Here is a 15,069-nt window from a genome sequence, read left to right as displayed (position 1 = left end):
AGGCTCTGATCTAAGCTTTCCTGTCTCCTGCTCTGCCTCCTGACCGAAAGAAACATTCCCTATGGCACTATGTAGCATGGCATACACCCTCCTCTCTGGAAATGTAATAAATTCTTCCAATGGCATTGGCCTCAGGTTGTCTCCCATTCACCTCTACAAATTAAAAATTCTGCCGGTACAAAAGAGACATTCCACCCTAACCATGACCCTTTGCTGCCATTACTCTTTTGCTGTTTACTGAACTAATTCAACTGGAAACCGTACTACAAAGTAACTTAGGTTTCCAAAACCATACAGAAAAAGCTCTTGGGAGTACTGTTAGCATTTGAAACTCAACACTCAGAACCAAATCCAGTATGGCCCAGCAATTATATTCTTAGGTATATACCCAAAAGAACTAAAAACTCCAAACATGTACAACAATGTTCACAGCAGCATTATTCATAAATAGCCAAAAAAATGGAAACAGCCAAAAAGTTCATCGACTGATAAATTTATAAACAAAATGTGAAATATTCATACAAGGGAATATTATTCAGCCACTAAAAAGAAATGAAGAATCAATTCATGCTGCAACACGGATGGACCTTAAAAACATATGCTAAGTAAAAGCCAGACAGAAAAGGCCGCATTCTGCACAATATCATTCCTACAAAATGAAAAGAATAGGCAAATCCATAGGAACAGAGGTTTCCTGGGGTCAGGGGGCTGATGGGTGGGGCTGGGAGAAGAGGGAACGGGGACTAGCTGCTAATGGGTAGAGGGATTCCTATGTGGGGTTACAAAACGTTCTGAAATTAGTGGTGATTGCACAATGCTGTATGTGAAAAACCACTTAATTGTACATTTTAAAAGGGTGAATTTTGGGGGCACCTGGGTGGTTCAGTCAGTTGAGCGTCTGACTCTTGATTTTGGCTCAGGTCATGATGTCACGGTTTCTGAGATACAGCCCGGTGTGGGGCTCCCCCCTGAAGAGGGGAGCCTGCTTGGGATTCTCTCTCCTCTCTCCCCGCCCCTCCCCCGCTTGCTCACGCTGTCTCAAATAAATTAACTTTTTAAAAAGTAAATGAAAGGGTGATTCTTACGGTATGTAAGTTATATCTTTAAAACCGAAATCTTCTCTTCCCTTCAGAGCTAATCCCCTCCCCCCACCCGTTCATTACTTCGGAATATGGAACTGCTTTCCACTCAGACGCTAAGGCTAGAAACCTACAAATCTTCCCAAGTCAAACGCCTGAGTATTTTCCGTTCTCTCCACTCCAACCTCCAATGCCGGCACCCTCACTTTTCACCTACATGACAACGTTCTCATAATCGGTCTCGCAGCCTCCACTCTGGCCCCTCCACATCCTTCCTCACGGGCAATGAGAGCGACTCCCGCCTCCAGTGAACCCAGGCGGGGTTGGAGCTGCCAGCACTATGATACCATGACACATATGGTCCTCAAACTTCAGCCCGCGGGGACCCCTCCGGCTGCATGTCTCCCTGGCCGCTGCCTCGGGCACCAGCCAGGCCGGAGGGCGGAACGGCGCTCCCTCCCGCGGCCGCCGCCGCCCGACCTCCGGCCTCGGCCGGCTGGACACCACTTCGGGCAGGGGGCTCTCCAGCGGGCCGGTGCGCTCTGAGGGGCGACCCTGAACCCGAAGACATTTCCTGTGTCAACCGTGGTGGACCCAAACGCCAACTAAATGCTGCGGCGGTGGCCTAAACTCACCCCGACTCTTCCTCAACACTTAACACGCTTTGCGAGGCGCTAGGCACACAGGCGGCCACGGAGGCCTCGAGAGCGGCTCTCAGACGTGCACCGCCTCGCGGCGTCCGGAAACTATCGCAGCCGCCCGCGCGGGCCGCGGAGGACGACGGGAAGAGAGCCTCCCAGGCCGCCTCGCGCCTGCGCAGACGCCATCCTCCGCGGGGGTGGTGCCGTTTGGCGCATGCGTAGCCGCGAGAGTCTCCGTTGAGAAGGTGCCTCGGCTGCGCCGGAGGTAGGAGGAGTCGGGCTTTAGGGCTGGGAGTCTGCAGTTGGGAGAGGAGGTCCAGGCACCTTGGGTCCTTGTTCTCGGTGGGAGAGAAAACCCCTTTCTCGCCCGCGGTGTAGAGGCAGGAGCTGCACTTGGTTGGAGGGCCTGGGGCAGACTGGGAGGACCGGTGGGCTGATCGGATTCCCCGGGGTCGCGGCCCGGGCGGCAGTCCGACGATCGGAATTCGCTGTCTGGCTTTGCAACAGCCGGAGCCCTTTACAGCCATTCCCCAGGCCGAGTCCCCCGCCCGATTCCTTAGTGTCACCGGGTTGGGGGCAGCGGGAGGGTCCGCCCCGCACTGCCCATTCAATCCTGCAGCGGCGGGTACCTAGCGGAGTAGACACAAGTCCCGACCCTCTGGAAACTTGCCGCTTCCTTCAGCAAGTACTGAGTGAGCACGTATAGGAGGTGGACTGTTTTAGGGCTAATATCAAAGGCGATGTGGAGACTCAGCGGGGTGTAATTTGCTCTAGCTCCCCGCGTCCGACAGGCTCAGGTCCGGGGCTTCTTCCTGTAGCCTTGTCTCCCACCACGTTCTCTTCGCTGCCGTGGTACCAAACTCTTTGCACTTAATTAATTCAACAGTTGTCGAGCATTTTGTTGTTGTTACAAATCAGGTACCTCACTAGCGAAGGCGAATACGAAGTAAAATAGATGAGTCTGTGGCCTCTTGAAGTCTTGAGCTGAGTAGGGGACAGATATTAAGTAAATGAACAAAAATGTAGGAGCCGATGCCCTGGACCCACACTGCTTGGATGTGATCCCAACACTGCCACTTCAAAGGCTGTGTGACCTTAAGCCAGTTATTCATTCTTGTGCCCGACTCTTGCTGTAAAGGGCTGACAATACAGTCTACCCAACAGGATTGTTGTAAGGATGACCTGAGTTAGACTAGTAAAGCAATTAGACCTGTACCTGGCATACAGTAAGCATTTAATAAATGTTATCTGTTACAAATGATGGTAACTTGTGATAAATGCGATGGTGAAAACCGTGTGTGATGACAGAAAATGATGGGAGTGGAGAGGGTCCACTTGGATAAAGGATGAGGAGAAGCTTCTTTAAGGAGGACACGGAAGATAAGAATGGGCCAGCTGTGCAAAGTAGGTGACAGGTGTGTCTCCCCGCCTCCAGAAAATCAGGTGATTAATTGGATTATGCAGACAAGGGAGATTTGAAATTAACTTTGTCACTGGGTCATTCATTTTCGACTTGTGAATCCCACTCAATTGTGCCAGTGTAAATAATCACACCCATAAGGCCCAGCCTTTGCAGTGGTCACCATTCCAGTTAAGTTTGGGGAGCGGTTGCTTGGATGAGAGAGGGTGGAAAAAAGTGGCCTTTTTATTTGGAAACATTGCTCATATCAGTGATGAATGAGCCTCCTGTACTCCTGTCTTTTGTTTCTTCCCAAGTGTTCAAGCTCTTATTTTCTTCATTCCCCTCCTCCCTCTCCTGCACATTATGTTGCCTGTTGATATGGCCTGAAGGATAGTTTTTCTGCATTTGGTGGTCATCTTGTTTCTGCGGTGACTGCCCTTCGTGGGGTTCATTCATTCCCCAGATTTCAGTAAAAACTATCTTTCAAGATGCTCGTGGTCTTTCTTTGATGAGTTTCTAGATCACTCCCCCTCTGTTGTGCTGTGATATCCTGTAAGACCATGAGTTTGTGTTACTCAGGCTCTACCTGAGTATCTGACACAGGTACTGTTACAGGGAGGACTTTGTCCATACTCCACATCTTGTGGTACCTTCCTGGAAGGAATGGCATAAAATACAACATCTGTCTAATTGCATTGAGTTGGTTTTGGTTTTCCACAGATGTGATGTGACATTAAATGAACCAGTGTGCTTTATCACACGGAGATCTTGGAGAATCACCGGGCATGAAGTTCATCACGTGTATGCTATCTCGGAGGCATCTGTTGGACAGCAAAAGCTCTCAGATGTGAACTTTCAACGTGCTGTTTAACACAGACTCAGTTTGAAGAAAGGCATTTTAAATCCTTATGGTGGGGAAAGCACGACTTTTTGCTCAAATGTGCAAGCTCAGCAGCTGCCCTGGAGAGAAGTAGAGAGGCGCCATGGCAGAGCTGCCGACCTGCAGGAGGCCCTCCGAGGCTTGGTCTCGCGCCCCCAGATAGACCTATCGCCTCTGAAGAACCGGAGAGCCCTACAGTTGGTGAGATGATGGATGAGTCCGATGATGATTTTAAGGAACTCTGTTCCACCTTTCTCCAGAGGGTGAAAAAGAATGGCACCAAGGAGGTGTCGGGTGAAAGGAAGACACAAAAGGCCTCAATCAGCACTGCGATAAGCAAAGTGAAAAGGACCAAACCGCCTGCTACCGAGAGCCAAGCCCTTCAAGGCCCCAGGGAGAAGAAAACTCCTTCTGGCAGCCAGGCCCCAAGGACTAAAAGGCAAGGGGCACCCAAGTTGAAGAAGAACAAACCAGCTCCCCCTGAGAATGGAGAGGGAAGTGTGCCTGCCTCTGTGGTGCTCCAGGACGGCGTGCGGAACCCCCTGACAGGTAATGGGGCCAGAGTCACTGGCAGAAAGGAAACCAGAGGTGACTGCTGTTTTAAACCAGGGGTCAGAGAACTTCCTGCAGAGGGCCACATGATAATTACTTTGGTTCTGCAGCCATAGTCTCTGTTGCAACTTCTCAACTCCCCTAGACAACATGTAAGCAAATGAATGGGCTGTGTTCCAACAAAACTTCATTAATGAAAACAGGCAGCCAGCCTGAGGACCACAGTTGGCTGACTCCTGTTTTAACCCTGCGTGGACTTTCTACATGATTATATTTGTGGCCCTCTGCTCTTGCAGAGTTTCCTATTAACCTTTACATTATGTAGTTGACACAAGTTACACGAATATGAAAATCATGCTGCTGCTCTCATTTTCTTGAATTCATTCCAGAGTGGGTAAGTTGCAGTGGGGCCAGCCAGTTCGTTCAGGCTGCTCAGAAGGGAGCAGGAAGCTGCCAGATGGGTTTAAATCCCGGGAGAATCTTCAGGTCCTTCCTTTCTCCTCCCAACACCTTTGTTCTTTTCTTTTCCTTTGTTTGTTTGTTTGAAGCAGGTTTCTTACCCTGCTGCCCTTGGTATGCTGAACCATATGTGTAGCATGCCCCTTCAGGCAGGACTGAGAACCAGCCTTGCGTAAGATATTTGGGCTCCTGGGTTCTGTTTCTAAATATTTCTCACGTTCACTTCCTGATCTTAAATGGTATTTTTTACCTAGTGTGCTCAGCATGATCTCTCAGTGGAGCAGTGCTAAACACTTGGCTGGCAGAGACCGTTGTAAGGCACATCAGTGATGTTACCAAAACATCCTTGGCCCCTCATGCCCCCTTTGGGAGTCGAGCGAAAGCCACGCATGAATCCCCCAGAAAAATGCACCCCCGTGCACACCTGTGAAACTGGCATAAAACTGCATGGCTTCATGGATCCCCACCAGAGGCCATTTGCAGACGCCAGGTTACAGGAGAACTTGTCACCTAGGAAGATCAAAATGTTTGTCATTAACATTTCTTAATAACAGCTTTAGAGAAAGAATTCACATTCTATGAAATGCACCCTTTCCGAACATCCGGTCCAGTGGGTTTAGCATACTCAGAGTTGTGCAGTCATTACAACTCCACAATTTCCGAACATTTCCATCCCTGAAAAAATAAACCCTGTGCTCATTAGCAGTCGCTCCCTGTTCCCCCTCCCATCATAGATATTTGTGACAGGTCTCTTTCTATTCCTCCCCCAACGGGGAGGATACCAATAATCACTCCTATTCACACGTGAAAGTTAAACCTCAACTGGTTGGTAGAGGGCCCCTTGAGACTTGGGTCTAAGCTGGATCTGCTGGAAGGCTTTGGTTCTCCAGCTGGAACACATGCCTGTGAACATGTTTTCCTCCTCACCAGAGGCCACTCAGGACAGCGACTCCCGGCCCCCTCCTCCCCATCTGACAGCAGTGGGGCCCAGTCCCTCCAAACCCCGTGCGGCAGCGCTGGTCCTGCAGCGAATGCAGCAGTTCAAGAGAGCAGACCCCGAGCGCCTGCAGCACGCTTCCAAACCATGCTCCCTGGAGTCTGCAGTTGAAGAAAACCTCCCGAAGGATCCTGGAGAGGAGATGTCGGCAGTGGATGGTACGGTGGGACCTTTACGTCTTCCCCTCAGGGATAAGTTCTAACTCTGGAGAAAGGGGGAAGGTGGGAAGGAGCTGGCTCTCCGCCCAGCATTGCACCTTGGCCACTTCATTGTTGTCAGAGAGTGAAGGGGCCCTTGGGTCATTTCTCACTTAGCTTCTTTGACAAGGTACCTCTCCCTCTTATTTATTTGTATTTATTATTTTTTAGAGAAGGAGTTTGAGTGGGGAAAGGGGCAGAGAATCTTTATCTCCCGGACAACATGAGTCGTTCTCTCTGGTGAAAATATACAAAAGGGAAAGATATAGGAAGAGACTGTACGGATGGTCCTACAGCTAATAAATACGGAGTCTCTTGGTACCGATGTGCACATTTCCCCTTGGGAGTCCTGAGGATGCTCAGGCTACCTGTGAGGTCCGCACAGGTAGCGATGTGACAGCTGCCGTGGTATCAGTCCCCTCAGCACCAACAGGGTACACAGGAGTTGCTCTGCTAGAACATGAATTCGGCACCTGCCCTCCGAGTGACTCAGTGTTCCCATTTATCTTCACAGCATACCCTGTAATGCTCAGTATTCAGGAGAGAAAAACCATTTCTTTGTTAGGAAAAAAAATAGGGCACCAAAATGAAGTGTGATGTTTTTCTGGCTTCAGCGGAAAGAGTGATAGACCATAGGAATATTCAAGAACTGGGGATCTGTGAAGTTCTCCAAGCACTTCCCTGTGAGGGCCAAGGGTCTGCTCCCACAAAGTCAGATGTGACAGAGGGCCGCAGCTGCGGGCCCAACCACCGTGGCAGCCATCTCCAGACTAGAGCCAGTCAGGCCATCCTCTGGTCTGATGCTAAGAAGGAGACTCTGCCTTTAAAAAGAGAAAGACACTTCACTTTGACCCGTTTCTTCTAGGATGGGCAACAAAAGGTCCCAGCGGTAGGAAAGGCTGAGCTTTGAAGAGAAAACCTAGATTGATTGGAATAGGAGCCTCGCAAGCCTGGAGTGCCAGAGGGAGAGTAGCAGAAAGGGAGAAAACAGAAGGCACCTTTTCTAGGACCTGCTGCTCAGTGGTCCAGACCCAGCAGCGCTGCCTCACCTGGGAGTTGTCAGATGTGTGGAATCTCGGGCCTCCCCTCTTCCTCTGGGATTCGAACCTGCATTTTCACGGGCTTCCCGGGGGTCTTCTGCACGTTACAGCTGGGGAGTTCTTGCTCCAGGGGCCCTGGGGATGTCCACGCTCACTGGACAGATTGGGGCAGGAGGCCGAGCGGGGCCAGGTCTGCTTTCTCCACACTGCCCGCTGCGTGTGCCCCGGGAGGCCTGGCAGGCGGTGCAGGGGTCTGAGGGTGAGCTCGTCCTCACGGATATTCGTGCCTCTTCACAGGGTGGGGGCCCAGGCTCCCTGCCACAGAGAGCGACGCGGCGGTGGCCTTGGCCCTGCAGCAGGAGTTTGGGCAGGAAAAAGCGTCCTCACATGAGAACCTGGAGGAGACGGGGTTGTTCTTCTGCCAGATCTGCCAAAAGAACCTCTCAGCCATGAACGTGACACGGAGGGAGCAGCATGTGAACCGGTAGGAACGGCCTGACTGTCGCCTTTCTGTGGTCACATCCCCATGGTGTGACAGGTCCAGTGGAATGCGTGGTGGGAATCCGGAGACACCTGGCCGTGACCACAGCACCTCAGTGTTGGCGTCAGCCTGTCCTTGCTGTTTACTTACACAGCTTTATTGAGCCACACTTCCCATGTGATACAGTTGATCCTTTTAAAATGAACAGTTCAGTGGCTTTTATTTATTTTATCCACAGAGTTGTGCGGCCATTATCACGATCAATGTTAAAGGATTTTCACTCCCCCAGAAAGAAACCCTGTACCCAGTGGCACTCACTCTCCCTCCCCGCCCCCAGCAACGACCCTCCAAGCCCCTGGCAACCACTCATGCACTTTCTGTCTCTGGATTTGTCTGTTCTGGACGTAAGTGGAATCACACATGACATAGCCTTTTGTGTCTGGCTTCCTTCACTCGACACAGGGTTTTCATGGTTCATTCAGGTTGTAGCACGGATCAGAATTCTGTTCCTTAAAAAAAAATTTTTTTTTAATGGTTTTTATTTATTTTTGAGAGACAGAGAGAGACAGCATGAGCAGGGGAGGGGCAGAGAGAGAGGGAGACACAGAATCTGAAGCAGGCTCCAGGCTCTGAGCTGTCAGCACAGAGCCTGACGTGGGGCTCGAACCCACTAACTGTGAGACCATGCCCTGAGCCGAAGCTGGATGTTCCACCAACAGCCACCCAGGCGCCCCTCCGTTCCTTTTTACAGTCGAACAATACCCCATCGTAGGGATAGACCATGTCTTGTTTATCTGTTCATCCGCCGGTGGATGTTTCTACCTTCTGAATACTGCGATGGGAGCTGCTGTGAATGTGGGTTCCGTGTGTTTGCCTGAGTGTGTGCTTCCAGTTCTTCGGGGCATGCGCTTAGGAGCAGGACTGCCACCATGTATGCTGTCCTTGCCTTCGTCAGCCAGCCCCGCTAGCAGACCCCTAACTGTCGGGGTTCAGGGGCAGAGCGCAGGCCTTGTGGGGGCGCTGGCTGTGGCCTGCAGCAGGTCGTGCTGATGTGGACGCAGGTCTGCTCCAACCCACACTACCAGGGAGAGCATACTGTGGTCACCGTCTTCCCCCAGGTGCTTGGATGAGGCTGAAAAGGCACTGACACTCTCCACACCTCGGATCCCCGAATGCCCGATTTGTGGGAAGCTGTTTCTCACCCCAAAGAGCAGAATCAGCCACCTGAAACAGTGTGCGGTGAAGATGGACGTCCGTCCCCAGCTCCTGCTCCAGGCCGTGCGGCTGCAGACGGCCCCGCCGGAGGGGGCCTGCGGCACACCGGCATCGAGGTGAGTCACACGAGAAGGAGGAAAACCACAGAAACGCTTTTTTTCTTTTTAAAGCCTTTTGTAGTGTTAGAGAACAACAGAGCCCTAGAAATCCCCCCACCCCCGATTCTGGAAACAAGACATTTGGGAAGGAAATCAGGCACAGTCCCCACTGGGCTGGAGGAGGAGGCAGAGTCTGCATCCTCGAAGGCTTTGAGATGGCCCACGTGGGTGTGTCCGTGCAAAGGACTGGCTGGACTGGTTTCCTGGAGGGCTTCCTGAGATTTCTCCGCTCTCCCCATCCTGCGGTCAGAGCCCTCTGATGAGGTCACATTTATCCCTTTTCTCTCCCGACCAGAGGAGAAGGGTCCAGGCCTCTCTGGTCCAGCAGGGGCTGCCTCAGAAGAGGCCACACCTCTGGCCTCGCTAACCTGTTTGGCTGCCTTTTAAGCTTCAGCAGTCACGTTGGAGATCTGAAGCGGAGGGGAGCCACCAACCAGAAGGAGGTGCAGAGGAAGCAGAGGGTCACCAAGCCCGAGGCACCATCTGAGGACTTGCTGGTGGCCATGGCCCTGTCCCGGTCCGAGATGGAGCAGGAGGCCGTGCCGGCGGCACTCAGACTGGGAAGCGCCTTTTCTGAGAGGATTAGACTGGGAGCAGGTAGGCGCACCCCTGTCGGGGGAGTCTCTCCACACTCCTGTTGGCCGAAGGTGACCGCAGCTGGGCCTCAGGCTGTGTGGACAGCTCCATCGTTGACCCTATGCTTCTGTTTACCTCCAGAAAAGAAGAGCCGCAAGAGGAAGGCACCTGTTTCCCCTCCCCTGTTGTTAGTCCAGGACCCGGAGACCACGGGGAGGCAGACGGAGGATCGGGTGGCCCAGCTCTTTGCGGAGGAGACGGAGCTGGCCAGCACGCCGCCGCTTCCGGCCAGCAGGATTCTAAAGCAAGGGCTGGGAAAGGCTGGCCGGTGTCTGCGGCCGCCCGGAGGGAAGCACAACAGTCTGTGGGAGGGCAGCACCCTGACCGGGGCCTGGGCTCTGGAGGCCTTCTACACGGCAAGCCTGGTCCCTCCCATGGTGCCCCAGCAGCCCGCCAAGGTGCGCCCTCCCCTCTAGGCACACGGGGGGCTCTGGGGAGAGGCCGGCAGCTCCAGGAAGGCAGCACTGGGCATCGACAGAAAGTCCAGGAAGGGCAGGAAGTCGGCGGGTGTTGGCTGTAGCGTGCTTCTCTGTGTAGGGACCTTTTCACACTTGTATCCTGTCCCTGGAGAGTTTGACTAAAATGCATCCAGGGCCCGACCCCCAGGGGAGCTGGTGTAACCCATATGTGGTGGGGCCCCGGAACCAGACAAGCCTGCTGCAGGTGTGCCTGGAGTTACTAAGTGTGAGGCCATTTCGATGACATCAGGCGGACAGGGCCCTCAGGGACCTTCTGCAGACCTAGGTGCGGCGGCTTGGCCTTCGCTGTGATGGAGAAGCCTGCTGATAGATGGTGAGGGAGAAAAGCTTCGCCGGGTTGCTCCGGGCTGTGGCTGGCACTCTCAGGGACCCTCTGTGTGGCGGCGGCTGCAGTGGCCACGTGGTCACTCGGCTTTCTGACTTCTTTCAGGCTCTTAAACAGGAGCCCATGCTCCCCCCGGTGACGCCTGACCAGTCAGAGCTGGGAGCACAGACGCCACCTGCTCTCCCCAGGGACTACGCCGCAGGCCACCGCCCCAGGAGCCCGTCCCCCTCTGCCAGCCAGAGGGAGCACCAGGCCCTGCAGGACCTTGTGGACCTGGCAAGAGAAGGGCTGAATGCTACCCCATGGCCCTGTAGTGGGGGCCCAGCCAGCTCGGGAGGGGCCGAAGGTGAGACACCGGGTGGGACACCTGGGCCAGCCCCGCCCTCTGGTCCTCCCCCGTTCATGGCTACAGCGTCACTGGCTAATCTTTGTGGCGTGGTGAAGGCACTCAGACCTGGGGGTCACTGGCTTGTCCCTGTGCGATGGGGAGGACGCAGTCTGTAAGCGCTTTCCTTTTTTCTCCAAGATGAATGTCGTGTAGGTGAATCTGTCACCACCTTAAACTTTAACCCAGGACACGGCCCTTTTCCAGAGCCAGTGACCTGCGGGCTAACTGTGCGTTTTACCACCCCTGCCCTTCCAGGTGAGGGGAAAGCTGTCAGCAGGCGGTTTCACAGTGAAGAAGCCCTCGCGTGACAAGCATCCAGAGCACCTGTGGGGCGGGCCGGCCAACGGGTGATGTCTGGAGATGGACGGTGCTAGACGTGATGTTCTCTTAACCTGTGACTCTTCCCTCAGGGATGGATCTGTCACCCACTGGCCTTCCGCTGACTGGATTTATCCCGCCTCCCCAGGAGGAGCAGCCGAAGAGGGACACCCAAGCTTCGGTAAGGATCCGGCCTCTCCCCGCGGGCCGGTCTGCCTGGCCCCGCTCCCTGATCTCTGGTCCTCGCCGCTCACTGAGTCAGCTCACTGCCGGCCTACAAGTCCACTGGGCCCTCGACGGCCTTTGAACTAAGTCAGGCAAGAACCCCCACGAATCCCCTGTCCCTTCTGTCACTGCACTCTGGGGATACCGCAGTAGCCGTGCCCCTGGAGCCTGCGCTGTCCTGAGAGCCACGGGCATCATGGCTGCTCTGTGAAGGGCTTCATTCCCCGAGGTTGCCTTCATTTGTCCAGCACCTGCTGTGCTCCTGTGACGTCAGGTTCCAGGTTGGCCTCCAGATGACGGTTCATGTTCTGTGTTGGTGACACAGGGCTGGCAGTTCGGTTTTCCTTAGAGCACATTCCATCCTGTTAAGTGTTTCGGTGTCAGCCAGACCCTTCACATCACAGTCTACCTGCGGACCGTGGCACGGAGTCAGAGAAGGGACTCGGAGCTCCTGGCAGCCGGGTGCCCGGATGCTGTGGGCTCAGGATCCTTGCCTGTCACGTCGGGCTGAACACAGGGTTTGTGACGCGCTTAGCCCGGCGTGCAGCCCACTCACCCTGCTCGGCCGCGGCCGCCGCTGCACCTGCAGCTTTACCGCAGCCGTCACAGCTGCACCTGCTCGGCCCCCGCATTTGGGGCCAGGGGACTCAGTGTGACGGAGAATTTGTGAAGGAAGCTAGTGTGCTGTCCCGTGTTGTCAAGAGCCGCAGAGAATAATGGGGAACCCAGTGTGGAAGCCTGTGGACAGGAGCTCAGGGCACCCCTAAAGTCGGGGGACTTGCTCTTAGACCAATCTGCTCCCCTCCTTCCAGCTCACCCTCAGTTTGCTGCTGGCTGACTTCAAAGCCATGGTCAATAACCCACAGCTGAGTGACGTCCAGTTTCAGACGGACAGCGGGGAGGTGCTTTACGCCCACAAGTTTGTGCTCTATGCCCGGTGCCCCCTTCTCATGCAGTATGTGAGTATGTCCCCTCTCCCTCCTCCCCTTCTCCACTCTTCCTCCTCTTCCTCCCCTTCCTCCCACCCCCTCCCCTCCTCCCTCTCCCTCCTCTCCTCTCTCCCCTCTTTACTCTCCTCCTCCTTCTCCCTCCTCTCTTTCCTTTCGCTCCTCCCCCTCCTCCTTCCCTCCCTCCCCTCCTCCCCCTGCCGTACCCCCACCTGCCTCCTCTCCCCCACCCCTCCCACCCCCTTCACTCCCCTCCACGTCCTCTCCCCCCCACGCTCTCACCCATCTCCCTCCATCTTTTCGGTTGTACTTCATGGAGAAGACTTGTCTGAGGTTAGGAAGCAGGAGGAGGAAATGAACTGAGGATTGGGGACACATCAGATTTCTTGATTCATAGACTAAAAATCCACTTTTCTCCAGAATCGTTTCCTTTTCCTCTGTTTCTGTAATTATAAAGCCATCCTCGACCTTTTGAATGTTGAGCTGCTGACCAGCGTTTCTGCACACATTTAACTCGAACGGTGTGCTGCAGGGATCCAGGAAACTGCCGTTGGCCTCTACCAGAAGGTTCTAGTGCCTCTCATGTGTCTGTCAAGAGGGAAACGACTAGGTGCTCGAACATCCATCATGGTCTGCCTTTGTAAACAGAGAAGTTTTATGGCCTGACCGCAGAGTTCCTGCCCGGCAGACAGGCGCGACGCTGGCTAGCGCTGGCGCCGGGGCAGGGCTGTGTGGAGGAGGGGCCTCTGTGCGGCGCCTGGTCAGGCCTGGGGTCAGTAAACCTCCGCATTTTTCTTCACTCTCAGGTGAACAGGGAAGGCTTCTTCGCCGTGGAGGACGGCGATGTGGGGAGCCAGCGCGTGCTGCTGACTGACGTGGGCACCGAGGCCGCCCGCGCGCTCCTGCACTACCTCTACACCGCGGACCCCGGCGTGCCTCCCCCGCTGGCCCCCGGCCTGAGCGATCTGGCCCGCAGGTCCGGATCATTCTTCCCATTTACCTCATAGCGTCTGATGTTACCTGACGAGAAATAGCAGGTTGACGGCTCGCAGGAGGGTCAGGGCTGAGCCCTTCCTGTACCTGTTAACCCCAGGTCTATGCTCCACGGTCACCTTGCGTGGGATGTATCGACTAGGAGTCTGGCCACAGTGAACACTTGCAGGAGAGCCCAGTGGTGGTTGGCAATGGCCTCTGCTGAATCACGTGGCTTTTAGCTCCCTGGGTGTGATGGGGGTGGTCCTTGGCCTCAGCTGCCCCAAAACCCTGCCACTCCTTGGTCGTTCGGCCACAAAAGCCTAGCGGTAGCCACCCTTTCCCAGCTCCCAGAAAACAGAAGTGGACAGAATGCGTAGTTTCACTCCGGGAGGTTTGCACCTCGTCCGCGAGGCAGGTCAGGAGGGGCAGCAGGCAGGGACTGTGTCCACCCGAGGCTATGTCAGCCCTCAGGGGCATCCCTGGGAAAGGATTGGCCTGGCCCCCAGGGTTCTGAATGTGCCAGTTAGACCACAGAGCATTCAGGGACATGGCGGGTGGTGCCCCCTTCGGCCCCGGCTGACCTGTGAGGAGTTCGCGATTTTTGGTTTGCATCGGTCACGGAGCTCCGGGTGCCCCCCAGGGCAGCTCCAGCCATGCGGGGCCACCGGCTGCTGTTCTCTCCAGCTCGGCCTGATGCACCTTCCTGTTTGCACAGCAGAGCTCGAGATCCCCTCCTACAAGTCCCGGGGTCTCTTCTAGGGCTGAGTGGCCTGGGGGGGCTGCTGGGCGTGAGCACGGGCACCGTCCACAAGAGAGCAGGGAAGAGCCCAGGACTGAGCCACAGCTGTCCGCCCTGGGACCCCCGACTGCGCCGGGGCACCGGCCGCTGCCTCTGTGGGGTAGCGATGCGTGACATTTCCTGTTGCAGGTTTGGTGTCAGCGAGCTCGTTCTTCTGTGCGAACAAGCACCTGACGTGACGGACTCAGAGGTCAGGCCACAGAAGGAGGAGGAAGACGAGGGCTGTGACAGCCGGGCGGAGACCTTCCAAGAGCTCTTGAGATCCATGTGGATAAAGGAAGAGGAAGAAGCAGGGGCTTCATTGAAATCTGAGGGCTGTGAAGAAGACAGAGAAAAAGTGGATGAGGCAGACATGGAAGAGATTTATGAGTTTGCAGCCACTCAGCGCAAGCTGCTCCGGCGGGGAAGCACTCCACAGGTCAAGGAAGAAACAGGCTGGTTCGGGGAGGGTGGTCCTCTGTCCGCACAAATCTCAGTGAATGTTCAGGTTCACGAACAACCGGCAAATGCAGAAGAGATGGAACTGTGCGGCCAGAGAAGAGATGAGGTCCCAGCCAAATGGAAGAGCAAGAGCCCGTCCACGCCCCTGCTGCGCAAGGGCCGGTGTGCAGACCGAGAGAAAGCAGGGGCCCCAGAGGCGGCACCGGGGCCTCCCGGCTCCTCACACCCTTCTCGCGGCTGCCGAGCAAGGGAAAGAGAGGGTGCGTTTTGGTGCTCGGCTGCCACTGCCGCTGAGCAGCCCTTTTCATCGACTCCCACAAGATGTCCTGAACCGTCCCAGACGACGAGCGATCTCCAGGAAGGGGAGGGCCCCTGCACCCCCGCCCGCCGGCGGGCGCCCCCATCGCGCCTGCGCCCGTCGCAGCCCCCTCAGGG

The 15,069-nt window shown here is 55.1% G+C and overlaps 1 protein-coding gene across 1 annotated transcript in view; it reads left to right on the top strand.

The window, feature by feature from the left end:
• Positions 1 to 3,106: 3,106 nt before the first annotated feature.
• Positions 3,107 to 15,069, top strand: part of SLX4 (SLX4 structure-specific endonuclease subunit) — an 18,318-nt gene continuing 6,355 nt past the window's right edge. Inside the window, exons 1-12 of the mRNA XM_029949595.1 lie at positions 3,107 to 3,135; positions 3,914 to 4,551; positions 5,944 to 6,168; positions 7,545 to 7,731; positions 8,847 to 9,059; positions 9,490 to 9,698; positions 9,819 to 10,135; positions 10,647 to 10,887; positions 11,340 to 11,428; positions 12,285 to 12,431; positions 13,226 to 13,395; positions 14,323 to 15,062. Of these exons, the coding sequence (XP_029805455.1) occupies positions 3,107 to 3,135; positions 3,914 to 4,551; positions 5,944 to 6,168; positions 7,545 to 7,731; positions 8,847 to 9,059; positions 9,490 to 9,698; positions 9,819 to 10,135; positions 10,647 to 10,887; positions 11,340 to 11,428; positions 12,285 to 12,431; positions 13,226 to 13,395; positions 14,323 to 15,062 (3,205 nt within the window). The remainder of the gene's footprint in view (positions 3,136 to 3,913; positions 4,552 to 5,943; positions 6,169 to 7,544; positions 7,732 to 8,846; positions 9,060 to 9,489; positions 9,699 to 9,818; positions 10,136 to 10,646; positions 10,888 to 11,339; positions 11,429 to 12,284; positions 12,432 to 13,225; positions 13,396 to 14,322; positions 15,063 to 15,069) is intronic.

Source organism: Suricata suricatta, chromosome 8 (assembly GCF_006229205.1).
Source record: "Suricata suricatta isolate VVHF042 chromosome 8, meerkat_22Aug2017_6uvM2_HiC, whole genome shotgun sequence".
Lineage (NCBI taxonomy): Eukaryota > Metazoa > Chordata > Mammalia > Carnivora > Herpestidae > Suricata > Suricata suricatta.
This window is presented reverse-complemented; position numbering and strand designations above follow the sequence as displayed.